The sequence below is a fragment of the Pteropus vampyrus genome, unplaced genomic scaffold (genome assembly GCF_000151845.1).
Source record: "Pteropus vampyrus isolate Shadow unplaced genomic scaffold, Pvam_2.0 Scaffold36, whole genome shotgun sequence".
In the NCBI taxonomy this organism is placed as follows: Eukaryota; Metazoa; Chordata; class Mammalia; order Chiroptera; family Pteropodidae; genus Pteropus; species Pteropus vampyrus.
The window spans coordinates 5,262,253-5,278,628 of record NW_011888817.1 but is presented as its reverse complement, the minus strand read 5'-3'; the positions used below and the strand labels follow the sequence as shown (position 1 = coordinate 5,278,628).

General features: G+C 54.5%; 1 protein-coding gene across 3 annotated transcripts in view; it reads right to left on the bottom strand.

Moving 5' to 3' along the window:
- Nucleotides 1-16,376, bottom strand: part of RPS6KA1 (ribosomal protein S6 kinase A1) — a 36,476-nt gene that overhangs the window by 9,617 nt on the left and 10,483 nt on the right. Inside the window, exons 1-16 of one of the 3 annotated variants that reach the window (XM_011357669.2) lie at nucleotides 13,097-13,275; nucleotides 12,124-12,240; nucleotides 11,779-11,860; nucleotides 9,948-10,028; nucleotides 9,727-9,806; nucleotides 8,525-8,631; nucleotides 7,732-7,769; nucleotides 7,238-7,380; nucleotides 6,754-6,824; nucleotides 6,350-6,438; nucleotides 5,339-5,403; nucleotides 4,986-5,088; nucleotides 3,331-3,461; nucleotides 2,039-2,164; nucleotides 1,756-1,845; nucleotides 1,207-1,365 (exon numbers count right to left, since the gene is read on the bottom strand). In XM_011357669.2, coding sequence (XP_011355971.1) covers nucleotides 1,207-1,365; nucleotides 1,756-1,845; nucleotides 2,039-2,164; nucleotides 3,331-3,461; nucleotides 4,986-5,088; nucleotides 5,339-5,403; nucleotides 6,350-6,438; nucleotides 6,754-6,824; nucleotides 7,238-7,380; nucleotides 7,732-7,769; nucleotides 8,525-8,631; nucleotides 9,727-9,806; nucleotides 9,948-10,028; nucleotides 11,779-11,860; nucleotides 12,124-12,240; nucleotides 13,097-13,231 — 1,617 coding nt within the window. In that variant the 5' untranslated portion in view covers nucleotides 13,232-13,275. Of the gene's footprint in view, nucleotides 1-1,206; nucleotides 1,366-1,755; nucleotides 1,846-2,038; nucleotides 2,165-3,330; nucleotides 3,462-4,985; nucleotides 5,089-5,338; nucleotides 5,404-6,349; nucleotides 6,439-6,753; nucleotides 6,825-7,237; nucleotides 7,381-7,731; nucleotides 7,770-8,524; nucleotides 8,632-9,726; nucleotides 9,807-9,947; nucleotides 10,029-11,778; nucleotides 11,861-12,123; nucleotides 12,241-12,606; nucleotides 12,626-13,096; nucleotides 13,276-16,376 lie in introns of those variants that run through there. The other 2 variants (XM_011357671.2, XM_011357670.2) reach the window with 2 other exon arrangements.

Genomic DNA, 16,376 nt, shown 5'->3' with positions numbered 1-16,376 from the left:
AGGAAGGAAGGAAGGAAGGAAGGAAGGAAGGAAGGAAGGAAGGGGAGGGGAGGGGAGAGGAGGGATGGGGAAGGGAGGGAAGCAAAAAAGGAGAGAAGGAGAGAGGGAGAGGGAGAGGAGGGGAGGAAATAGAAATGAGAAAGGGAAGGAGGGACGGAAGCATCTCGACAATTTTTAAATCTGGTGATGGGCATCTGGGGGTTCATTATCTATTCTTCTAGTTTCACATATGCTTGAAAATATTCCTAATGAAAAGTTAATTTTTAAAAAAGGCACAGCAATGATCTGGTCCTATTTCCCCCTAATGTGTATGTGGCAGTTCCCACCGCCTCCACTGGGCCATGGTACCTTCCCAGTGCAGCACCTCATTCCATCCCACAGCCACCCTGTGAGGTGGAGGTCTTGTTATCAGGAGTTTGTAGATGAGAGGTGAGAAAAGCTTGGAGAAATGAGTCTTTCCCAACCCCATGCACAGGACTTATACACAGCCAGTTGAATTCTAGTGTCTGCATGCTTAACCCCCACACTGTCTGACCAGAAGCCCCTAAAACATCATCTCATCCAGAGAGAACCTCATGCTAACTCTGTTTTGGCTTCAATACACTACAAGGAATTTTTCCACCTCTGCCTTGTTCAATGATAAAGGCCAAGTCTTATCGTTTGGACTTATACCTTTTCTGTAGCACCTGCTGGGTTTCCAACAGTCTTTCCCCTACACCTACTTCCTCTGTCCTAGCAACCAAACCCACAGCCAGATTCGCACCCCCTGAAGCCCTGAGTTACTCATAGTGACTCTGCTGTTTCCTCACTCAAAACCCACTCCCTGTCCGTAGCTCCCCACCCAAATTCCTTAGTCAGACATTCTTTCCCGGTTTTGTGACCTTAGGCAAGTGACCTCACAGCTCTGAGCCTCAGTCTTCTCACCTGTAAAGTGGGCCAACAATAGTAGCTACCTCACAGGGTTGCTGTGAAAATCATTTGAGATAATGCAAATAATGTAGCAGGTACCTGGCACATAGTAGATACTAAATAAATGTTCCTGTCCACAATTCGGCCTCATCACTCTCTTTCCCTTCCTTAAATCCATCCACTAACCCAGCACCCATTCCTAGTCTCCCCTCTGTCTGACTGTTGAAGACTGCCACTGCCCAGGCCACCCCACGACTCATGCGCTCTGCTGATGGTGCCCTCCTACCCCAAATTTACCCCCTGGGAGTGCAGATACTCCACGGTCTTGCTGATGGTGTACAGGACGAAGCTGGCCTCCCGCTCCGAGAAGAATTTCTGCCGTAGGATCTTGTCCAGCAGCTCTCCGCCCCGCATCAGCTCTGTCACCAGGTACACGTGTTTGCCATCATCGTACACCTGCAGGAGACCTCGCCATCAGGCCCCTTCCCTCGAAGCTAGGCTTGCGCCCCTTGGTCACCAGCTCACCAGACCAAGAAAGAATCACAGGAGCCGGACATGTATTCCGTTCTGTGTGTCAGTGGCCCTGGCAGGGCCTTTGACTGTCTAGGCCATAATCCTCCCTAGACAGGAAGATGCTGGCACTGAACCCCTGATGGGCAGGAAAGCTCTCAGACAATGCCCGAACCTGAACTGGAGGGCTCCTGGGGTGCAGGCAGACAGGAGGCACCAAGGTTCCTCCCCTTCCCATGAGCAGAGGCGGATTATAAGTCAAAGGAATGGCAGCCAAGACAAATCCTAGAGTCGAATGCCTCAGTCCCCACCCCAGTCTCAAGGACGCCCACTCACATCCTTCAGAGTGATGATGTTGGGGTGCTGCCCGTACCGCAGAAGAATCTCAATCTCTTCTGAAGGATCCCGCTTGCTCTTGTCGATGACCTGAGGAAAAGGGGTGCATGTGGCCGTGTCAGGGGGACCATCTCCAGAGTCCTTCCCTGCCACAGAGCCCACATTGCACAGCTTTTACCCATTCAGAGCCTCAAGCACCAACCCGTCTCCTGCCAAAAGGCCAAGGCTACATCTGCCTCCCCCCGGCCCAGCAGCTATGGCCAACACACAGTCGGAGGCCCACCTTGACAGCATATTCCATGTTGGTGGCCTTGTGGACACAGCGCTTGCACACAGAGTAGGAGCCCACACCAATCGTCTCCTTTACCACGTAGCCGTCACTAAAAACCAGGTTCTTCCCATGGAGTTGCTGCAGGAGACCAAGAAATAGGGCTGACACTTTGCTCTTGAATGCAGGGGTCATCCCCCAGCACCCAAGGCCTTGCCTCAGTGGAGATGGCACCAGGCAAAAGCCAGGAGGCCTAGGGTAGAATGTTGGCTGTGTGAACTTAGGCAAGAATCTGCCCCTCTCTGGGCCTCAGGTTTCCACTCTGTATGATGGGCACACTCACTGGCTCCCACCCTGCAGTCAGACGGTGGTGGAGGGGGCAGGCAACAGAGTCGCAACACACACTGAAAAGCCTGGGAAAACCAGCTTTCCTGCCCATAAGGGGACCACTGCCCTGAGAGGGACAGAGGAGCCCTGAGCTGGGTCCCAGTTCTACCACTTATTGTGGCCTTGGGTGAGTTGCCTCCCTTTCTGGGTGTCATAGCCCAGCTCATGTGGTGTCTCAAGATTCTGAGACACTGACAATAGCAAATGTTTCTATGGTGCTTAGTGTGTAGCAGGCACTATTCTGAGCACTTTCCATAAGTGACGCCATGGACAGTCCTGATTTATACCCACTGTCCTCACAACCAGTCTGGTTTAACATTTGTCCTGGACAAAGATGTCCCAGCTGGATAATCAATTACATAGTTATGTGAACTTTACACATATTAACTTATGTAATCGTCACAATAGCCCAGTGGAGAAAGTTTCTATCATCATCCCGTTTACAGATGAGGAAACTGAGGCACTGGGAGAGTAAGTGTCTCAAAGTCCCTCACCTTGGAAGTTCTGAACCCAGGGCATGAGCTCCAGGTCTACATTCTTGTTTCTCAATTCTAAATATCTTCCATGGAGCCAGGACAGTATGCAAATGGGGGACAAGTGTGAGGAGATATGAGCCCCTGCCACCCATCCCTGCTGGGGACCTGAAAGCCACGTCCCAGCACCCTGGGCACCAACCACTTTACACCTATCTAGGTTCTATAATGTCTCTGGCTGGGCCGGGAAATATCCATGTTGTTATCCCTGTTTTACAAATGGGGAAACTGAGGCCCAAGGAAGTTTGGAAGCCCAATGGGCTACACGGTTGCAATCAGGGTTTGAACCCGGGCTTGTCCAACTCCAGAGCCTGTATCCTAACTGTTCTGCCTTGCAGCTTCTAAGTGGACAAGGACAACTAGGCAGCAGTCTCCTGCCCGCCTTACCTGTACTACCGAGTGCAGTGGTGCCTGTGTAGCCCGAGGCTTGCCATCATCCTCCATCAGGCCAGTGGCCACAAAGCTGAAACCACGGAACAGCTGATGGGCACCAGCACTAGCGGGGATGCCTGGGGAGTCTGCAGGAGTAGGAGGAGGATGTGAGCCTACGAAGGTGCCTTTGACCCTGAGGCAGCCCAACAGAGAGAAACCATGGGACTTCTAGGCCTGCCTCAGAGGCTGGCCATGGAGGGAGCCTGGACAGGATCCCTGATCCCAGGCCTTGGCTAGCCCATCTGCTCATGTGTGATTAGACCAGCCCAGCCTTGACAGACAAAGATAAGACTCCCACATCCAGTGTCTGGCCCAGGTCAAGACACTCCATCCCTTCCTGGCCGCCTCCTCCTGGCCTCCTGGCCTCAGATCTGCCCCTTCAGCTCTTCTGGCACAGCAGCCAGAAGATGGTTCCACCCACAAATCTACCTCTGCCCGTACCTCTCAAATGCTCCCCTCTGCCCTCAGGAGAAAGCCTAACTCCTCCGCCTAGCAATTGGGATCCTTGTGATTGATCTTAGCCTCCTCTCTCCCCACTCTACAGCTCAGCCAGGTCAACTTCTCAGATCCCGAAAGGAGACTGAGACACTACACATGCTGCTCCCTCTAAATAGATAATTCTCTCCTCACCTACACTTTGAGGCTCAACTCACTCACTCTCTCCTCTGAGAAGCCTTGCCTGAGGCTGCTCCTCCAACCCTTCGCCCCTATTAAGCTGCACTTGTCATGCTGCCCAGTAGCCATTTTCGTGTCTCTCCCCTCCCTATACACTGAGCCATAAGAAGACAGGGCCTGGGTTGTCTTGTTCTCCATCAACTCCCCCAGGCTGGCACGCAGTAGGGACCTGGTACATATTTATCAGATAAATGAAAAAAGATGGGACAAACTGCTTGGAGAAACACTGAGCTCCCTGTCATCAGAGATATGTAAGCTGCGAGAAAAGCACCCCCTGTTAAAACCAGTCCCTTCAAAAGGACTTCCAGAATTAATACACCCACCTATAATATCTGGCCAAATGTTAGGATATAACAAGCTCCCTCCCAGAAGACCCCTCACTGGCTTCTTCCAGTAACCCCAAGGGCTAAGTGGGTCTATGGCTAAGCCAATATTCCAGATGAGCACACTGAGGGCTGGTGGTCAGGATAGCCAAAGCAGATTCCCACACTTGCCCCTGACTGCCAAAGCAGATTCCCACACTTGCCCCTGACTGCCAAAGCAGATTCCCACACTTGCCCCTGACTTGTGGGTGCTGTCACCTCTGCTCTGCCAGACTGTCTCTATCTCACATTTTTACTGGGTCAGATTCTGTAGCCCTGACGTGTGAGCTTGATGTGTTTGTCTTCCCAGTGGGCTGGAAGATGCCCGGGGCAGGGGTCCTGACTTTTCTATTGTGCCCTTAACCAACCACTCACCCCCACCCCCTCACCCAGACACAAAGAGCCCATAGAGCCCTGGAGTGGGAGTCAGGCAGAATGAGATGGGGACAAAGAGTCAGACCTCCCGCCTGTCTGCCCACATACCTGGGCCTGCCAGAGTCCTGACCACCCCTGTGTCCCAAGGTGCCCCTGACTCCCTGCTTCCCTTCTGTACCAACACAAAACAAACCAGACCTTTGGGTGTACGGGATGTGAACTCAGTGTCAAAGTAGAAGGTGTCATCGGGTTGCGCCACGGCCGGCTTGAAGGGCGGCTTGATCTCACGGCGGTACAGCTTCTGTAAGGCAGGGTGGGCATTCCAGTCACCACAGCGCTCCCACGGCCTGTCAGGGAGCCAGTGCAAGAGGAGGTGACAGGCCTGGAGCCATGCAGATGGGGCATGGTTGTTTGCCCTTGGGAAGCCAGGCCTTGCCTCCGAGGCCATGCTGTCACCCTCTGCTCCATACCTGAGGCCCTTGTCAGTAGAAGCTCCCTCCCACCACAGCGGAAGCCCTGACTGGGGTACTGGGGTGGAGAGACACACTCACATTCCAGTCAATGGTGGAGTAGAAGACATGTCGCTTGATTTCCTCTGCCCCATCAGGGCCGGAGCCTGAAAGAGCCCAGATGAGGGGTCTGTCCTGGATGTCCAACTCCCAGATACTGCTCTGTCCACCCAGCAGCCTCACTGGTCTGGGACCAGTGGCTGGCTAGAGCAGTCCACTGGGATCATGGGAATGGGCTCACCCTCCCCCAAATCTACCATCATCCCAAGGCCTATTGCCTGCTCAGCATTTTCCACTTTCTGGGGCCCCTTATGATCAATCTCCAGTGTACTGCTGGGAGAAGGAAGGCCCAGAGAGGTTAGGCAACTTGTCCAAGGCCACACAGAGGCCAGACTTGTTCCAAAATCTGCAGAGAGCCTCCGCCTCCCTTGTCAGCCACCAGACAGGCTCACACTCCCTTCAACCCCAGGGACCTGGACTGGACATTTCAAAGCTGGTCATGGTCCAGATGAACCCAGGAGCCAAGGAGCCAAGACATATTGAGCAGCCACTACATACGAAGCACATTTATATGACTTCATTTAATCAATAGAGCTTGAGATCATCATCTCCCATGAAGACGAGGACCTGGGGCTCCAGGAGGTGAAGTCAGATGCCTTGACTCACGAATGGCACTCATTTGTTCAACAAATATTTATGGAGGACCACTGTGTGCCAGGCAATGGGGATCTGACACAGGCCCAGGATTGGGACCTGAGCCTTCTGATGCCTGAGCTCATGCTCTTCCTCTTGTGCCAGCAGTCTTGGTGAAGGAGCTGTGTGGGGTCTTCTGTCTTTGTCCCCAGAGGGAGTGGGGATGACTCAGTTCCTGCCTTTTCCCTACACACAGGTCATTCCCTGCCCCAAACACCACACATGGAGCCAGAAAGCAGGGTGGCCGGCGGCATTGTCTGCCCACACAAAGGACAACGGTCCCTTTCAGCCCCAGATGTGGCCCTATGGCCTAGACTGCAGCTGTACCCTGCTCCCCTCCCCTGAGCTAGGGCTGCTTACCGAGCCGGTTGGCAGGATTCCGCTTGAACAGGGCCCGCAGGAGGCTCTGGGCTTCCGTGCTCAGAAACTGGGGCATGCCTAGCTTCGCCCTGAAATAGCCCCAGGTCTTATTAGGGCTGAGCCCCGCCCCAGAGGCCCCATCCCTCCTCCCCCTTCTGTCCAGGTCTAGTTCTCAGCTCAGTCCAGACAAGCCATCCACAAACTCACTGCCCAAAGACTTCTGGGATTCCCCTCCCACAGGCCCTGGTGGATGAAAAGGGGCCCTGGAAAACATAATGCTTCACCCAGAGGGGTGTCACATTAATGGGTGAACCTGAGGTAAGTATAGGGTATCACTCTGGTTCCCAAGCTCTAGGGACAGGCATGAGGGGACTCTGAGGTATCAGGGAGGGGCTGGAGCTTACTTCAGAATCAGTGTCATTGTCTCCTTCCGGTCCTTTCCCTGGAAGGGCAAGGAGCCCGTCAACATCTCAAACTGCAAAGGACAAAGGTCTATTCAGGCTCTGGTCCCGTCTCCCATGTCCCCCACCTCCCTCCACCCAGGCCACTGAGCTCCATTGCCAGGATTCTTGCTAGCCTGTTGGAGGTTCACCTGGATCAAGAGTTGTGTCCTTTCCTCTCTGTTAATCAGAACACCAGGAATAGTTCTAGGGCCCCGAAGCTGGGGAGAGACTCAATCCCAGACTGCGGGCACCCCAGGTGGGGCCAAGCCTGGAATCCTTCCCAGGAAGGAAACTACAGCTGGGTAGAGGTGAGGCCAGCTGGGTTGTCAGGGGACAAGAGGAGAGCCTCAGAGACCATCAACCCCATCAACCCCGTGACTGTACCAATGGGGAAACTGAGGCCCAAGGCCTGGGCTAGATGCTTTACCCCTGCCTGGGCACTCACCATCAACACCCCATAGGACCACCAATCTGCACTGTGGGTGTGGCCCTGGCGGTTGACGACTTCGGGGGCCATGTACTCCACCGTCCCACAGAAGGAATAGGCCTTCTTCTCGTGGTCAATGGCCTCTTTGCTCAGGCCGAAGTCTGCAGCAAGGAGGGGAAGAGGACACATCTTCAGGATCCCTGCCTTCCTTGCTGCCACTCCCTGTACACCACATCCTCCTGCCAGAGGCCTGAGGGCATCACCCCCAGGACATTCAGGAGGAAGCTGAGGCCCAGAGAGGCTAGGTGACTTGCCCAGAGTTATGCGGTAGAGAGCTGGGGTTCAAACCCTGGCCATTGCAAGTCTGGGGCCTGGGCTTTTAACCACTTCCAAGTACCTGGCTTAGCCTCTCAGGAAGAACGAATCCCTCAGCACCAGCACTCAGCCCAGGCCCATCAAGAGCCCATCCTGCCCTCCCCTGGGATCTGAGGGGGCTGGCGCCCTCCACTCACCAGTGAGTTTGATGTGGCCCTCCTCATCTAGAAGGATGCTGTAATGGAGAGAAGTCAGGGCCTTTCAGTTGTGGCTCTTTGGTGGGTTCTGATGATGCCACAGGGCTTTGTGGGAGTTGGCCCAGCCCAGAGAAGGTGATCCACCCAGATCCATTTGATGAATGGGTGGGTAGAGCGGGATGCTGCCAGTGCCATGCAGGTGTGCTGCCTACCCTTTTTGCTAATCCTTGAAACTGTGTGAGGTAGGTACTATTATGGCCTCATTTTAAGAATGGGGAAGCTAAGACTTAGGGAGGTTAAAGAACTCCTCATGGTCATAGAGCTAGTGGAGCCAAGATGTAAGGTGGTAGAGACAAAATTTGAGTTTAGGTCTGCCTAAATCTAAGGCCAGAACTCATTTCACCTTAGCACCTGACCCTGGCTCCCACATTACCATTTGAGGATATTTAGATGTTAAGGAAGATTCTAGAGAGGCCATTTCAAGGAATGACCTTTAATGGTGGCATCTCAGAGGTCACATGGATTAGCAAAAAAGGTAGGTGATGCACCTGCATAGAGGTGCCGGGCCCTTGATAATGATAGCAGTAGTGATTAGGCAGCCCCCAAGGAGAGCCTGCTGCCACCACCACTCCACTGCACCCCAACCATTCATGGGGCAGTCCAAGGGAGGGGGATTTTCTTGGAGAGAGTCACCCCCACCCCCACTGGGGTAGCCCTATTACAGAAGAAGCCCCAGGGCCTGCCTCTGCACTCCCTATGGAGGCTGGGCAGGGCTGGCTGTGGCCTCACTCACTTCTCAGGCTTGAGGTCCCTGTAAATAATGCCCAAGCTGTGCAGGTGGTCTAGGCCCAAGGCCAGCTCGGCCAGGTAAAACTTCACGTCCTCCTCTGTGAACATAACCTGCAATAGGTGGGAGGGAGCTTCAGCTGGGATCGCCTCTTCCTCAGAGCTAGGGCATTAGGTAGTTGGTGGCTTCCTGGTCCTGGTCCCTGCCCTTGGGGAGGGCGCTGAGAGACCCCGGTGACACTCACCCTACTCTTTATAAAGGAATGGTTCGAGGTGTGAAATGACTAATATACAAGTCACTTGTTGTGGCCCTATTTGGAAATAGCAAAAGGCTGAGAACAGGCCAAGGGTCGGACAGCAGAAGATGGGAGTAACTGCCTCTCCTTGCGTGACAGAGTGCTGTGCAGCCACAAACTACAAGGAGTTTCCCCACGTCCTGATACGGATTGATCTGTAAGATATATTGTCTTGAAAAAAGAAGATACAGAACAGTATCACAGAATGGTAGTACTTTTTACGTAAGAAAGTGGGGGGTTGGGGTTCAGAACAAATATCAGAATGGTTTGTATTTCCAAAGAAACATGGGAAGCTTAAACAAGAAACCAATAAAAATGTTTACTTATGTAGGGGTAGAGGGGCTCAATGAAAATTTTTCTTTTCAATCATGTAAATGTATTACCTATTCAAACATTAAAATAACATCTGAAAAATTTTTTAAAAGTTTGCTTCTCTTCTAAAGTTTGAATTGTATCAATGATCTCATTTTTATTTCTGGCTCAAATTCCTTTATATCAGATCAAAATCCTTTGGTTAATAACTGGGACATAACATCATGGTATCTAGCTTTCTGGTGGGGGGTGGAGGGGAGGGCGTGGATTTGGGCTTTTCCTCACCCTTACAGTCCTGCCTCACAGCCTTGGAAGACCGGAGGCGGAGAGGTAAGTGCCACACTTAGCTCCCCGTTATCACAGTGGCATCAGACCAAGGGCCTGATCCTCCCAGACCCATCTTGGGGAAAACTCTCAGAGGCTTTGCCAGGGTTTGGGCTCTGTCCCAGGTGGGTTCCTGGGTCAGAGACTGCTAGGCAGGCCTAGGTGGTCCCAGGTCCAAGCCGCATTGAACATATCCTTCGCAGGGCCCTGGGACGGGGGCCTCGTTGTCTCCCCAAGCTCTATCCTGGGGCCCTCTAGTAGTGGGGTGCCAGCTCACCTCTTTAGAGAGCCGTGTGAAGAGGTCCCCGCCACGCAAGAAGTCCAGAATAAGATAGAGCTTGCCCTCGGTCTGGAAGGCTGGGGAGAGGGGAAAAGGCAATGGTGGAACCAGTTGGGCTCTGCCCCCAGCTCCCTTGGCCTGCTAGGAGGTGGGCAACGTACAGCGAGGGCAGAGGCTGGCAGGTAGGGTGGGAACTTAGGTAGGGTCTGTGGTCTCACCATAGTGCAGCTTTACCACAAATGGGTGGTTTACATCAGCCAGGATGTCTCTTTCCATCTTGGTCCGAACGCGGTCACGCACTGGCCAGATGAGAAAGGTGGTCACTAAGAGTCTAGCCTCCCTCCAGCCCTGGCTAGGAAGGGCTCTCTTTTCTACTTGTTCCTTACATCTCATGGCAGTGCCCAGAGCTGGCCTCTTGGTGCCCTGCCCATCCCTCTGGCCCCATCTCCCGCCATGCACCATGATGGGCCGGCCATTCAACCTAGCCAGTCTAAGCAACCCATTCCTCTGTGTGCCCTCAGCCTTTGCCTTTGGGGCTCCCCTGAGATGCCTTCACCAGCCCCCTCTCTGTCTGACATAAAAATCTCCAATCCCAGTCTGGTGAGAACAGTCACTCGGGGAGCTAGTTAGAAAGGCAGATTCCCTGGGTCTCAAATTCAGATTCATGGATCTGAGCAAGAACCCCCCGCTCAACACCAAATACACATGTATTTTTTCAAAGAGTAAAAGTCCCTAGGAAATTCTGATCATCAGCAGGTTCTTCTCCGACTCAGTTTAGGCCTCACCTATTCCAGGAAGTCTTCCTTAACCTGCCAAGCTGAGTTAAGGCCCTCTCTCCTACAGTGCTTGCTTCCCCATCTTGAGCACCTTTTACCAAACTCTATTTTAATGTTCATATTTCCCTCATCAGACATGACAGGAACCATGCTGGAGTTAACTATTCCAGTCAGTTTCCCAAATTCACCTTACATTTTCAAACTGCCCTTACACTTTTGCTCAGGCAAACAGTTCCTCCTTCCTGGGGTACCCTTCTCAACTCATCCTTCAAGGCACAGCTCAAATGGCTACTCCTTATGTGAGCCTACCCCCTGGGAGGCTGCATCTACCTTCCCCTGGGCTCCCAGGTCACTACACTGCAGGGTTTGCTCAGCCTCTCCAGCCCCAGCCTGAGAGCCCTTCAAAGCAGGGACCAAGTCTTTTCATCCTTCTCATTCCCAGTGGCTCCCACTGTCCTTCCTGGAGAATGACTCCCACTCCTACCAGCCTGGCCTTGGGGCACAAAATCTAAACAACCCCACAGAGAATCCCCTCAATGGGCCATATGACCCCTAATGTCCCCAAGGCCAACACTTCCAATCCCCCAACACCCCCACACACACCTCACCCTGGCCTGGGCCTGCTGCACCCGGTCAGGCCACCCTGGTTCCCAGGCCAGTCAGAGTCACTTCCTAGCCCAAAGCCCACTACCAACCACTCTCACACCTTCTGTAAGTGCTGGCATTCTAGACCTGGGCTTGGGCTCCCTCTAAACTGCTCTGCTATCCATCCCCATGGCCCTGCCTCGACTCATCCTCTCCTGCCCACTCAGCTGCCTCCCTGAGCTCCCTGCCTCTTCCTTCACATGCTTCTCCACCCTGAGAAGTCTCCCTCAGACACTTCTGACATTACGAAGCAACTCTGCTAACAGAGGCCTTGCCCAACCAACCTGACACTTGATATCTGAAGGACCCCAGCACAGACACGCCACACTCCCCCTGCCTCCTTCCAGACAGTCACCTTTAGCTACATCATTGGCACTTGGCTTAGTGGCTGGGGGTGCAGTTAGCCCTGGAAGTCTTTTCTTCTGAATGGACCCTGTCTTCACCATAAGGTGGGTGGATGGGTGGGTCAGGATTGGCTGAGACCAGGACTGTGTCTCCACCTTCAGACCCGGAACTCCTGGAGACAGAGCTATCTCCTTCATCAGATTTAAGGCCCTAGACAGCTGGGCTGCCTCCCTTGATCCTGTGCCCAGCCTGGGCTCTACATGGGGAGGTGCCCTTCACTCACCTTTCAGCGTTGCCTTCTTTAGTACCTTCATGGCATACAGGTGCCCACTGTCAGGCCGGGTGACCTTCCGCACCAGGAAGACCTGAGAAGGAAGCATGGGGAAAGCAGAGAAGAAGCTGGGGACGGGGCTGAGCCTTGTCAGGGCCCACCCTCCAGGTCCCAGGCTGACCTCTAACTTTTCTGAGTACTTCACCTTTTGCCCTCCATGGGTAACAAGGTGACCACTCATACCTCCTTCAGACCCATCAACCCTTGCCCTCTGACCCTTTGAACCCCAAAATGACTCCTCACCCCCACCTCTGACATGACCAGTACTTCACTCCCAGCTGTGGACTCAAGACTCACTTTGCCAAAGGATCCCTGGCCCAGAACCTTGAGCAGCTCAAAATGGGACGGGTCAGCCTTCTCAGAGCCAGCCTTGACATGGTGCGTGATGGAGATCTCCTTGAGGACGCCCTCATCCTGACAGAGGGATGGAGCTGGTGGGTACAGTGGGCCCCATCTGGGCAGCATGGGGCACATCCCCCCATTCAAGTCCACTCCCCCCAGACCTCAGCAGACAGGGCCCCGTAGGCCCAACCAGAAAGCTGCCCTGACAGGGCCAGCCTCCAGATTCATCAATACCAAAGGTTCTCAAAGGCTGGGGAAGGTCAAACCACCAAGGTGCCTTCTGCTCCTATTGCTCCTGATGCTCCGGCCTGGTCAGTCCCAAAGGGATGCCCAGGCACCACTAGGCTGGCCAGGCTGAGACAACCCCAGGCTCTGGCTGAGGCCCACAGACCTGCCCCAGGTCCTCCCCTCCCCCTGTTGTGAAGGTTTTGGTTTTACCACAATAGGAAGTAGAGTTTGTTCTCATATTGGGGAGGCAGAGCTGGGCTTTTGTTCCTGGACAGGATGGATGACGGGATCCCTCTAGCCAGAAGGATAGAGTTCAGAAGCATAGGGACCCAAGAGTCACCTGGGAGTCCCCCACCAACCCAGCAAGTGCCAGTATGGGGTGGGTAGGAGCTAAGGCCAGAGACTCTCTGCCCCAATCCCTGCTGCATTTCCTGAAAGTTCCTTCATACAAGCATACTAGAAACTTCTCGCCAGGCCCTAGTTGTTCTAGGTACCCTCTGCCCTCCCGCCATTCTGCCAGTGTTACCCTGGAGACTGAAGTGCCTTCTCACTTCCCCAGGAAGCAAGTCTAGGCAGGGTCCACTCACCCAGCAGGGCCAGGCCTGGGCTAAGAGAGGCCAAAGCCAGTGGAGGCCAAACTGGCTGCCCAGGCACCTGCTCCATGGGCCACAGCCAGGCCAGCTCATCCGGGCAAACTCACCAAGTCCCGCCTGGAGCCAGAGCCAGGACCAGGGGCAGGCAGAGAGGTCTGGCTGATCCTGGGCCGCTGCTTCCTGGGCAGCCAGGGGAGCAGGTCCAAGAGCCGCAGACGGGGCGGCTTGGGATCCTGCTCCATCCGCCCGGCAGGGCCGAGGCACCATGGCAGGAGCAGGCAGCGTCCGGGGCTGCCTCAGAGGTGGCCGGGCCCAAGGCGGATGTGCAGGGTGAGGGCGGGGGCTGGGCCTGGTCCGCCAATCACTCAGGGCCTGTGGTTTCCTAGCTCCAAGCCGACACCCTCATGTTCCCTTCCTCTCTCTTCCCCCCTCCCCACTGCCTAAGGGCTGCCCTCTGCCCCCCTCATCCTCTCTATGGGCCTGCAAAGGGAAAGCCCCATGCCAACCCAGCTGCTGTGGAACAGATAGGTACCCAACAGATAGAAACAGGCACCCAACATGTAGAGGCAGATATAGAGGGACACTCAACAGGCAGAGACAGGCACTCAGTAGGTGAAGACAGATGAAGGCGGACATCCAACAGGCAGAGGCAGGAAGGTACACATGCCCAACAGGCAGGAATGGATAAAGGACAAATATCCAACAGGTGGAGACAGATGGGGACAGGTACCCAAGCAGCAGAAGTAGAAGAGGACTCATACCTAAGAGGCAGAGGTGGACAGAGACTCATATCTAACATGCAGAGGCAAATAGGGACACATATCCAACAGGCAAAGGCAGATGGGGACATATACCCAGTAGGCAGAGACAGATGGGGACCCAGCAGGCAGAGGCAGATGGGGACTTGCATCCAACAGGTGGAAGCAGATGGGGAAACATACTCAACAGGCAGAGACAGAAGGGGATATGAACCAACAGACACCTAACACATGACATGTACCCAACAGGTGAAGACAGGTACTCATCAAGTATAGACAGAGACAAGAGCCCAACAACAGAGGCATGTGGGCAGCAGACAGAGACAGCCAGTCAAGAGGCCCAAGCAGACAGACAGGTACCCAAGGCAGACACAGGGGCAGGAAAGACACAGCTACCCAGAAAGTCAGACCCTGGACTCAAAGGCAGAGCTCTGGTTCTTGCTGGTCTGCCTGAGAGCGGTGAAAGAGGTGAGGGGATGTCACCTGCAAACTCTCAGCACTCGGGAGAATAGTCCAGTATTTGTGGCAGACTCATCTCTGAGGTCTTCTATTTCTCTGGGATTTCACTCCCCCTGAGGGGTGGCCCAGGACTAAGAAAGTAGACCAAGAGGGACATCTGAGTACAATCTGATGGCTTTGACTCTGATCCAAATATCCCCAAAGCTGTTATGCCCATTTCGGGAACAGGAAACTGAGGTCCAGAGGGCAGTGATTCACCAAGCTCAAAGTGAACCAGTGGCAGAGCCGGCTTGAATCCAAGTCCTTCCCCTGGTTATTGCCTGGACTGCGGTCGGCAGGCCTCAAGTGCTGGGAAAAGGTGGGCAGGCAAGTCAGCCACAGCTATGTCCTGCCCATCCAAGCCTGTCCCCTCCCTCAGTACTAGGGTCAGTCTGGGAACTTCCTATTCTAGGTCTTGACCCTCGCAGACACAGCCCCATCTTCAGAGGACCTTGAACAAAAGCCACAAAAGCTGCAGCCACAAAAAGCTACAGGCTAATCAGGCCACTGTATATAATCCCGGGTGGGACAGGAAGAAAGCCCGGCTCAGAGAGGTGCTGGGGGTGGGGGTGGGGGGAATCACACGGCAACCCTTGCCCACCCCACCCTGAGGTCTGAGCCTCCACCTGTCTGTCTCTGACTGAGAACACTCCCTGGGGACAGAGCCAATCACCCAGAAACCCCAAGGGACAGAACCACCCCTAAAGCCATTACTTGCCCAGAGTCATGGTGACAGACACCACTGGAGGCAGGCCAACCCTCTGCTCACCTTTCTGGGACAGGGGAGTGAGTCTCTCTCAACCCTGGGTAAATCTGCCGGGGTCTGCATGGTGGGGCTCAAGCCAGTGGCCAGAGGGCCCCGTTACTCCCTTTACTTCTGCTTTTCAAACTTGCCGGCCCAGAAGGCAGGGTCCCTGACCCGCTCCTTCTCACTTCCCCCTCTGCAGGGAGGAGGGACAGAAGATGGGTCAGGCTCCCCAACTGAGGGGATACTGCAGACCCCAAGCCCATGACTGCAGCGGGGAGGGCAGAGACACACCTCTCCTCATCTCCTCTGATCCCAAAGAGGGGAGACTGGAACACAAAGTCCCAAGGTGATGAGGTGCTGACAGTGCGTATCCAGCACCTGCAAACATCCTCTTGAGAGAATGAGGGGCAGAGTCAGCAACGCCATGAGCTCTGACTGCCACAGCCCAGAGCGTGGATACTCCTTCCCCCACAGTGACCTTCCCACGGCTGGGCCCACCCAAAATGGCAGCCCACAGAGCAGGCACGACCACACCCAGCCCTGCCCTGAAGAGCCTACCAGTCCAGGGCCCTGGGATGGGCAAGGGGGTAAAAAGGCCCTGGCAACAACCCACAGAGGTCTGAGAGGAGCACGTAGCCTGGGGCAGGGGTTAACCAGGCCCAGCCCTCTTCCACATGGCCTCTGCATCATTCACACCAGTATACCCACAGGAACTGACACACACACAAACACACACAGGCTGGTAATCGGAAACCATTTCCACAGACATCCCCTATGTGGAAACACACGCCCCCGTGTACACACGGACTTCCCCTTCCAGCCCTCACAGGGCTTCCAATAACAGTCTGATGATGGTCTGCCAGGGTTGTGAATGATGCTTCCTTAGACTGAGGCCTCTCGTTTCACCCCAGCTTCTTCGGGTAGGGGTTTAGAGGCTGGGACAGCCCTGGGAACCCCAAAGCTCTCTGGTCTAGTGCCAGCTGCATCCCCCCCCGCCAACCCTTAAGTCCCTGAGAAGAAAAGGAAGACGCTCTGCAGCTAGTGGGGTACAGGAAGGGGCAATAGGAAGGAAACGGTCTCAGAAGTGCCTTCACTAAAGGGTATGTGCAGGGCCTGTGAAGTCTCTGGGTGACAGGAGGGGGAGGACAGACACCAGACCACATCCCTTGGTCCCTGCCCCATACTCCCCTATCGATACTTCCTCTTATTTACTTCCTTCCACAAGGCAGCTGCAAGAGAAGCCCAGAGTCCCCTAGCCCAATCCCTGGTCCCTAGGGTCACCACCGTGGGGATCCTTCCACCAGCTATAGCCCAAGCCCACCTGCCAATCCCTGGCCCTAATGGACACCAATATCCCCTTCCCCAGCTGGCAGCATCTGTAGG